At 44.4% G+C, this 10,401-nt stretch overlaps 1 protein-coding gene across 1 annotated transcript; it reads left to right on the forward strand.

Annotated features, from left to right (window-relative positions):
• Positions 1 to 1,704: 1,704 nt before the first annotated feature.
• PtA15_2A288 (uncharacterized protein) lies at positions 1,705 to 5,195 on the forward strand (the record flags this gene model as incomplete). Its single annotated transcript, XM_053166293.1, has 4 exons — positions 1,705 to 1,735; positions 2,000 to 2,114; positions 2,196 to 2,348; positions 4,784 to 5,195. 4 exons carry the CDS (start codon positions 1,705 to 1,707, stop codon positions 5,193 to 5,195), a joined length of 711 nt encoding a protein of 236 aa, XP_053017530.1.
• Between the last annotated feature and the right edge of the window lie 5,206 nt (positions 5,196 to 10,401).

The following is a 10,401-nucleotide window of genomic DNA, read 5'->3' on the forward strand; positions in this document are numbered from 1 at the left end:
TGCATATTACAGATAAAGGAGAACAGATGCTTGATGGTCAGGAAGGTCTTGAGAGACAATGTTGCTCTAGCCGCAATCTGTGAAAACAAGGAATGTGGCTCCAATATCAAAGATGGACCACCAAACCAGTTACCAATCACCCATAGCCCAAACTGGAGTAGCAGTTCTCTCACCTCCATCCTTCACTGTTTGGACAAGATGGTGCAAGCCCAGGCAACACACCACCAAACCATCAAGAGCAACCAGTCACTTTATGGACAATCACAGAAACTCTTCAAGAAATTCACAAGGGTGAGAGGTGTGCCCAGGGATCTTCTGCGGGATGGCTATGACAATAGATGGTGGGAGACGTTGAGTACTTTTGACCAGCAAACCGTATAACAAGAGGGTCCAATTGGTCTGGAGGAGATTGCACGGAATATGGAGAAACACTGTCATGGTGCAATGATTAGAACCAGTTCAAATGCAGAATCTGGATCCTCAACCCAGAAAAACAACAAGCAAAGACTTGAAGGCAAATCCGAGCCTGGCAGTTCTAATGCTGGTGCGGCAGGAGGAGAAAACCCAATTTCCAGCAAGACCATGAATGTCAATTAGTTTGATTTCAGATTCACCTTAACAGTGAAATTATTTGTGTTTGCCACAAAACATAAAATCAATTCCTTTGCTCAGAAGTGAGGATACACCTGCATCCTCTATTTTTGTTTAATTAGGCTGTGTACACACAGCTGGGTCCCAGGTGGTCCATGTTTTGCTGTCAATCTATTGTACGCACGTACAATAAGGTGACAGGGTGTGTGCACTAGTGTGAGATTGTCAGCTGGCAAGTAAAAACTCTCTACCCCTTAGATAGTTGTATTATTTTATACTACATCATCTGCACTCATACCAAGTTTCACATATGTTTCACTTTCATTTCCCTTGTTATTAACATGTGCTTTATGCTTCTATCTAGTGACACTTGTATGATTGAGCTTATAAGTTGTACTCACTGGATTCTATAGTTCCTGAGACTTTCAGAAGAGACAATAATAGAACTTCATTTTATTTACTCATTCCTCTTGAGCTTGAAGATACATCAACCAATCACTACTTCAAGTTTGCTCAACCCTCTCAAATCAACAGATCACTGTCTGGATTGCTGATCCTGAATTTCTCAAATCATCAAAGACTGGGTGTAAAATTTTTGGATCGGATACAACCTCCTCTACGGCTTGGAGCCACTGGTCAATCCCAGTAAACTTCCATTGAGTGGATTCACATCTTCTCCTGAGTAACCCACCGCTGACAATTGGCAACCACCCCTTTTACCCGTACACCTGGAAAGCCCTGTGCGGACGGAACCCTCTTCTACAAGGATTCATCTTTTTTTTTCTGTTTTTTAAGAGTAGTAAAGTCTGGTCTCACCTCGCGGATCAACACAGAATAAATCAGCATTCAATTCTCAGTCACCTCAGCTCTTCATTGCATGCTGTTGCTTGTTGTTGTTGTTTGTTGGTCAAAGGATTGCTTTCGGAGGCTCTCTTTGTCGGACACTGTCACTCGTTGTCGTTGTTTGTGAGTCAAAAGATTGCTTTTGGAGGGTCTCTTCATTGGATGCTGTCACTTTGTTACGTTTTGGTCTTAGGAGCGCTTTAGGACGCTCTCTTCATTGGACGAAATCTCAGAAGGCAAGAGCTTGCCCTTGCTTGTCTTTTTATCAACATGTCTACCAAAGCAGAAATCAGCTCAATTCGTCAGCAGCTTGCTCAACTTCAACTACAGCTTAGCACTCTTGAATCAAGGTTGAAATCAAGCAGTTCAAAGTCAAAAGAATAGAATAGAACAAAGAAATCCATCCCTGGCGAGTGTCCTGCACCCAGCAATATTAACATCTCGTGTATTCCCGCTTCCACAAGAAGACCAAGCTCAGCGTCCAATCGATGTTACGAAACGCTTCAAAGTTGCTTGTATAAGGTCATGCAACATCTCATCAATGTTGTAGATGCCTCGCAGACAGACCAGGCAACTTGCAAGAAGACCGCTACATCTATCCGCAAGCAATGTCAATTTAATTCCAAGCTCTACCAGGAAAATTGGGGTCCTACAAAGACAACCAAATTGGGATCTTCAGCGTCAAAACAGCCTTACACCTCTAACATCCCTCAAGTCTTCCATCCCCGTTGACCTCGCAAGGATTCCAAGGCGCTTGGTAGGCTCATCTTGTCGGCTGCGCATCCCCACCTGCCTCACGAAGACGCTCACTTGTCAAACCAGCCGACTTCTGATGAGATAGCTAAGGCCAAAGCAAGGAAGTTGAGCGCTCTGGGCCACCGATATCGTTCCAACAACCAAACGGATCTAAACCTGTTGACTGCGAAGAAGTCGTGTCAAGCAACATCCTCCATGCAGCTACCCTGTGTCCATCAGAAATTACAGCAGGCCTTGCTGTGAAATCAAATCACAAGCCTAGTCCATCTCAACAGCCTACCAATACCCTAGTCCAAGTTAAAGCCAAGAAGGACGTCTTTTTGTTGAACACCCCAAAGAAGAACGCCGACCGATTTGAAATCCTGAAGCTAGATCCTGCTGTCTTGGTTTTGCTACCATTTCCTGGAAACAAATACAAGTGCTTCACAACCAAGTCAACAACTCAAATCAAGAACTTACCTCAAGCATCTGCTTCACTCATTCGGCAGCAAACCTTAGGAGTGTGGGAATGGAGAGAAGGAACTTCAACAGCCACATTGTATGAATACAGGGTCTACACTCCAGAAGGAACTGTTGACAGGAGAAGATTCAAATATGTTGGCTGGGCTTGGAAAGGTGAATTGGATCAACAACCTCCTAGAATCAAAGACCTTCCTAGTGATGTTTCTCAGGATTGTGACACTCTGCGCTGGTACTGGTTCAAAAATATTTGGCTTCTCTTCTATTATGATTGATGTGATAGTCCTGTCCTTTTTTTTATTGTTCTTTTAGTGGTATCAAATGTTAGCTGGCAAGTAAAACCTCTCTACCCCTTAGATAGTTGTATTATTTTTTACTACACCATCTGCACTCATACCAAGTTTCACATATGTTTCACTTTCATTTCCCTTGTTATTAACATGTGCTTTATGCTTCTATCTAGTGACACTTGTATGATAGAGCTTACAAGTTGTACTCACTGGATTCTATAGTTCCTGAGACTTTCAGAAGAGACGATAATAGAACTTCATTTTATTTACTCATTTCTCTTGAGCTTGAAGATACATCAACCAATCACTACTTCAAGTTTGCTCAACCCTCTCAAATCAACAGATCACTGTCTGGATTCCTGAGCCTGAATTTCTCAAATCATCAACGGCTGGGTTTAAACCTTTTTGGATCGGATACAACCTCCTCTACGACTTGGAGCCACTGGTCAATACCAGTAAACTTTAATTGAGTGGATTCGCATCTTCTCCTGTGTAACCCACCGCTGATAGAGATTGTGTGTGATATTTTGAGGGAGCCTGCAAATTAATCTTGTATTGATTTGTGAAACTTGGCCTGGACTCTGCATGAGTGTCACTGGATTGTACGTGCGTACAATGGGGTGACACAGTTTTCCCGCACTTCAGCTAGACTTCCAGTGCCCTACAGTGAGGGGTCCGCACACCAAACTTCTGGTCAAACAAGCAGATTTGGTTGATTATGTTGCTAGAACTACCTCACTGCATGCATACATCACCATGAGACCAGGTGTCCAAGTCTCATGATTTCACACATGTTCTAGACTAAATTTTGACAATTGCATAATATGACACACCCTAGAGCAACAATCAGCCTTTCCAGAGATCTTTTTTGTGTCTGTGAATGATGTGCTTAATTTCCTGATGAGCTTGTCTGCACCTTACTGAGTTTGGCCAAGGACAACAAGCGTGTCAGCTATACCCATCACAAAGGTAGATTGTGGGTGGACAATTGGGAATTGGAATAAGTCAACACAATGGGTTATTCTAGAAAAAAATCTTGACAGAACATATAAGAACTCGCCTCCAAGGCCTCCTTAGCTTCTGTTCCCCTCATCCCACCTGCATATTTACTTATTTCTCATCTACTTCTCTTTGCCCTCACAAATCAATACCCCCAGTTGCCACCAAGATGACCACCGGTGTACCTTCTGTTGTTGCTCAATCCAATGAGACCCATGAATCACTCAATCCCTCCATCACCCGAGCACCTTCCAGTACTCCACCACCAAGTAGGTTATCCACATCACTCTGAGATCTCCCCCCTCACATCCATTCTGATCTCTCCCCCAGCTCAACAGGTTATACAAGCCAACTTTCCGTCAATGCGCTCAGTTCCGCCAACATTTGAAGAGTTTTCTTTCCAAAGCAATGAACCTGGGCCAGCTCTCCCTCCCAATCCTACCAAACCAATTCTTGACACTGAAATCCAGCAGATCACAGCGGAAGAATTTGGGCAATCAATAATTGCAGCCCAGAAGGCTACTGATGGACTCCGCAATCTGAAGCTCCCTCAAAGTGCAAAAAATCTAGTTAAATTGCTTGGGGATACCTTGACCACCACAAAACCCAGTGTGTCATTTCTTCTTCCTGTCACTCATGCCTACACCACCATGACTGACAAGTGCTCCCTTGCCAGAATTTGAGGAAACAGGTGAAATTCCAGATGATGAAGCCATCAAGATCACCACAATCAAATCTGGCCAAACATCACCATCAACATCTCAGAGCGGCACCCAGGACCCAAAGAAAAGATCCAACAAAGGAAAAGGCACCAAGCCTGTTGATCTCTTGAGCAAGAAACCCAGTGTTGAACTTCCACCAGACCAGCCCAAACAATCATTTGTTGAAAACAATCTTGATTCAACTTCACTCCCAATCCCCGGCAAAGATAGGCCTGAAAATCCTCCTTACCAACAGTTCCCGTCCGCTCCAGCAGCCTCAGATGCTACCACTGCTGGCACTCCCACTCATTCCGGCCCCCAGGACAACTTGATTGATAGTGCACCAACTCCAGGTGCTGATCCTCTAGATCTTGCTCTGCGCGCTTCTCAAAGTCCAGGCCCCAACCCCCACCTGGAAATTCTTCCAACATCTGCTCCAGGGGATGAGGTTCAACAACCAACCTCACTTGCCATTAAAACTCCTGCTTTCAGCCATCCCAATCCCCATGACTCAAGTGCAGCTCTGTCCAACTCCCTGCAAGCATCCCCTTGCTAGTCTCACAGTGTGCATTGATATTCCCTAGCAGCAGCCTTGTCCAAACTCAGCAAGTCCCTGGAAGGTTCCCAGCTTTCAATCCCCCTTGGCAGCACCTCTCAGCCTGGTCAGCAGCATCACCCTTTCACCTCCTCTTTCTATCAGGATTTCTTGACCTCACAACTCCAACAAACCATTGCAAAACTGATTGAGCAAACCTGATAACTCTCTTTTGCTCAATCTTACTTGTTTATGCTTGCCAGGATCATGCGTCCGCATCTCACTTTACTCAATTGGGCTCCTGCAAACAAACGCCAAGCAGATGACGCGGAAGCGCCCTTGTCCAGCGCACCAAACAAGGCTTGTCAGCGTGGCATTCCTGATGCTCTTGCATGTCTCCTGATTCTTCCACTTGTCCATCTCCCCTCTCAATCTCCATCTCCTTTCCCTCCTATCACCCTTCACCCTCTTCCTCTTTCATAATACCCCCCCCCCTTGCTTTGCTTCAGAACCCGGGCCTCTTGGCCTTGCTTTCCTATACTGACAAGCACCTGTCTCTCTCTCTCCCAATGATCATCCTTGCTTTGCGATACACCTGACCAACTGCTCTCCATCAAACCCATCATGTTTGGTCTCTGAATCTAGTTGTCTTCACTGGGGACAGAAGCAATTGATGTAATTGTTTGCAACCCGTCATTGGATCATTCAAAAATTTAATTGCCTCCTCCCACCCTTCCTCAGAAGTCCATACCTCCCTCCTGAATCCACCAACCCTTCTTTTCTTTGGTGGATTGTTCAGCAGAGCTCTAACAAATGACCTCTACTCATGCAATTCCAACGCCGCACAACATCAGTTGACTGCAACTATCATCAATAATTGAGGCCCAGCCCCTTCTCCACAATCTCATGCAATTCTGGCCGCAATTGATGGCCAGATCTTTGTGTGGGGTGGTCAGACCACATCTTCCCTGCTAGACACTGCTGTCTACTGCCTTACCTTATCAACACACTACTGGCATTGCTACAAGATTTCGGGACCATCACCCAATTTGATATTTGGCTCTTCATCAACAGTTTTTGAAGGGTACCTCTACGTTTATGGCGGCCACCAGGTCAACGGCTTGATCACTGGCGATCTATGGCGGATCAGCTTAGACCATCCTATGTTTCTTCCTGTGACCTCCAATAACAACAAGCCAGAACTGACAAAAAATCCTCCAACCTGACCTCTTCTTAGTGCAGTCCGACTCATTGTGTGAGCTCCTTGCACCCGCCGCCACCCACCTTGTTCCTCCTGCTTGAACTGGCCACTTGGCTGTGGTGTATGCAAGCTCTTGGCTTGTCTTTGGTGGCACAAGTGGTGCAGGCATGTTGAATGATCTCTGGGAGTTTTGATTCCACGCAAGAGAGTGGCATCAAATTCAATGCAACGGATTAGTCCCAACTCCTCAAAGGGGCCTTCTTCTTGTGCTGGTTGCAAATAAATTGTACGCTCTTGGGGGCTGTGATATTGCAAATGAAACCCTTGGTGACTTCTGTGCACTTAACCTTGACAGTAATCTGCTGTTGCATTTTTCTTTCTCCTTTTTGATTGCCTCATTCCCAAATACTGACCATTGACTTGCATTGATTCCAGCCTACGTTTGGAAAAAACTGTCTTCAGATCATTTTGAACAGGTCTCTCCTTGCGGGAAATTTGTTACTGCATGGGAAGAAACAATCTATGTTGTTGGTGGCAAATCCTCAAATTCAAGCGAGTGGACGGATTGGCATTTCTACCATACTCTGAACATTGCCTCCACTTCAGTCACTCACCTTCTTGAAGATCAAGAGATACCATTGACTTCTGCCAATGATCATCCAACCAACAAACAGCCGTAAGTTTCTCCTCACATCCAAACCTCAATCAACTCCCTTAATTTGTGTATGCAGTGTTGCGTGGGGGTAGTGCAGTTGGTGTGACCATCATTTGTGCCATGGCTATCCTTACAATGCACTGCATGCATTTTACTGAATTGAGCAGGAGAGCAGAGGACTGAACATCATTTGGACCGTGCTCTCCTGGCTCATGTATATTCCTGCTTCTCCATAAAAAACCAATGATAATGTCACCAGAACACTAATTTTTGCTACTGATGTCATCATCCCAGGACTGGCAAGCGCATTCGTCCTCAAAAACATTCCAAACAATGGCATTGAGTCCAGGAAAAAGGTGAACAACCGGTTTGCAATCCTGGCCAGCACCAGCATATTTACCACTTCGCCATCCCTCTATTGCGGCAACACAATCCCTTCCCTGACAAAACATTCACCACCTGGGCAAAAATTGAAAAATACTACTTCAGCATCTCACACGGTGTTTGCCTTGTGGCGCCAAACAACCTACCCCCCTTCTGCATGGCTGTGTGGTATCCCTTTGAAACAATGCCTTCTGAAGAGAAGAGGGGTTGGGAAAGGTTTGTCTTGCATCTTCTCAGTCGCACCAACTACGTCGTTGCTTGGGTCCAAACCAATGGGGAACAGCAAGGAGGAGAGATGTGGGGAGACGGTTGGCCCAAGTGTTCCAAAAAAACTGAATTCTTTGGAAGATTTCATGCTCTGTCAAACATTTGCGCAGACAAATGAGGCTCCTCAACTTCAACCCTGACAATCAGCAGGCCTGACTTCTTGAAGCTGGCCAATGGATCTGTCAGCGGTGGGTTAATTGGGGGAAGATGGGAATCCACTCAATGGAAGTTTACTGGAATAATCCGGTGGCTCCAAGTCGTAGATGGGGTTGAATCTGATCCAAAGAGTTTACGCCCAGCCAATGATAAGTTTTGAGACAGTCAGGCTTGAGTTTCCAGACAGTGATTTGTTGATATGAGGGGAACTGGCTATTTGAAGTAGTGATTTGTTGATGTGTCTTCAAATAAAGAGGAATGAGTAAAAGATGTTTATTATTTTTGTCTCTTCTGAAAATCTGGGGAACAATAGAATCCAGTGAGTACAACTTATAAGCTCTATCATACAAGTGTCACTAGATAGAAGCATAAAGTAGATGTTAATAACAGGGGAAATGGAAGTGAAACATATGTGAAACTTGGTATGAGTGTAGATGGTGTAGTAAAACCTGATACAGCTATCTAAGGGGTAGAGAGGTTTTACTTGCCAGCTGACACATCCCCAGAATCATCATCTCTGACAGAGATCCCAAGTTCACATCTGAATTCTGGACTGGTTTAAATAGTATGCTAGGAACAAAACTATCCTTCTCCACTGCTTAGCACCCCCAGACTGATGGATTAGCTGAGAGAATGATTCAAACACTTGAAGATATGATCAGGAAGGTTTGTGCATATGGTCTAGAATTCAAAGACAATGATGGTTACACTCATGACTGGGTTTCACTTCTACCAATCCTTGAGCTAGCCTACTGCACTAGTATACACTCAACCACTGGAAAACCTCCTGCTATTCTAGAAAAAGGCTGGATCCCAAACCTTCCCAGAAACTTCTTGAAACAAGATTCTGTAGACATTCATCCTACTGCTCTTGCTTATGGAAAGATGTTTGAGAAAGCAAGAAAACATGCTGAGCAATGCATAACAGAAGCTACCTCTTACAACAAAGAGAGATGGGACAAGACTCATAAAGAACCATCCTTTAAAGTTGGTGATAAAGTCCTGATATCCACAGCAAACTTCAACAACTTGTCTGGCCCTAAGATGATGAGAGACTCCTTTAATGGACCATTCCTTGTGAAAGCTTTACATGAAAAGAATGCTGTAGAAGTGATCCTGACTGAAGAGTTTAGCAGGAAACATCCTACATTCCCTGTTGGCTTGGTGAAACCATACAGAGACCCCAATCCAGATGAGTCCCCCTTGAGACAAAAGGTTAAAGTTGTCATCCCCCCCATGGATAAGACCCCTTGGAGTAAAGTCATACAGAAGATTCTCAGAGACAAAATATTGAGATTGGAGAACAGAGATTTCATGATGTACTTAGCTAGGTACAAAGGCTTGAGTGCTGATCATGATGAATGGCTCCTTGAGAAGGACATTTCAGACTCTGCTATCCTTCTAAGGAAGTTCAGAAGTGAGAAGAGGTATGCCCCTGTGGTTTAATTTCCTACAGAAATCCAACCTTTTTGGTGGTAGGGAATGTCAGCCTTAGAGTCAACACAGCTGACCTAAAGTCTGCCTCTTTCCTACTTATTACATATGAAATTACTTCATATCTTTTTCATCTTAAGAGATATCATTGTTTTGACTTCATGTTCTGTTTCCTCATGCAAGTTTAACCCTAGTTACAACTTACCAATTCTTTGTAACTATACTCCTTCCCTGAGTTCTTGAGTTGTGGCGTGCATGCGCAGTTGTGACGTGTCAGCGCTACCAAGCGCGCCAAACCACATGTACATATGTAATTACATAAGCAAACTGTGAAAATTTTTGAATTCAGGATCCCCCTTGCCTGAGGAGGATACACAGACTTCAGCACACCAGAAACACACCCCAGATAACCCAGGATCACCATAAAAGAGACCACCACGCTCTCAATATACCTACCGTCACAGGCGCCTAGGATATTGACAGTAGGTAGACTCTTTTCACTGAACCTTGCTTATCCAGAGTGAAACTCTGTTGCTCTCGATTGTTTCTTCTTTTCTTCAACTCTTTCAATCTTAAAAGATCAAAAGGTTATCTCTGGTTAAGACCTACAAAGCCAGAGCAGAGTAGTAACCCTACTTCTGAATCCCACCAATGTTTCCTTGTTGTGAGTGGAGGCTGTTGCACTCTTTCTTGGCCTTGCACAGCTGGCATCCAACTTTTCCAGGTTGAGAATATCCCAGATCAATTAATAAAGACTTAAAGTCTAGGCCTGATCTTCTCTTTCTCTCTCTTTCTCTTCCTCTTTTTTCAGTTTGTATTTCTTCATCCCAAGAAATCCAAACTATTCCCCCTCCTTTTCCTTGTGTCCTGCTGTCACATAAGAGACACAGGCTCACATCGGCCATCAAAGCCCTTAGATGGCTGAGTTGTAACAGACATTGAACAGGGTGTGTACTCCCTTTGATGGCCAGTACAACCTGGCCATCAAATGGATTTTGCCTCCGATGGCCAAGTTGTACTCACCATCAACTCCTCTTGATGGCGGGTACAACCTGGCCATGAATTTCACCCTGATGTATGGGCAAACATCAGGGTGACAATTTTGAGCAGGATCTTAATGTGCCATTGAT

This window comes from Puccinia triticina, chromosome 2A (genome assembly GCF_026914185.1).
Source record: "Puccinia triticina chromosome 2A, complete sequence".
Taxonomy (NCBI): Eukaryota; Fungi; Basidiomycota; class Pucciniomycetes; order Pucciniales; family Pucciniaceae; genus Puccinia; species Puccinia triticina.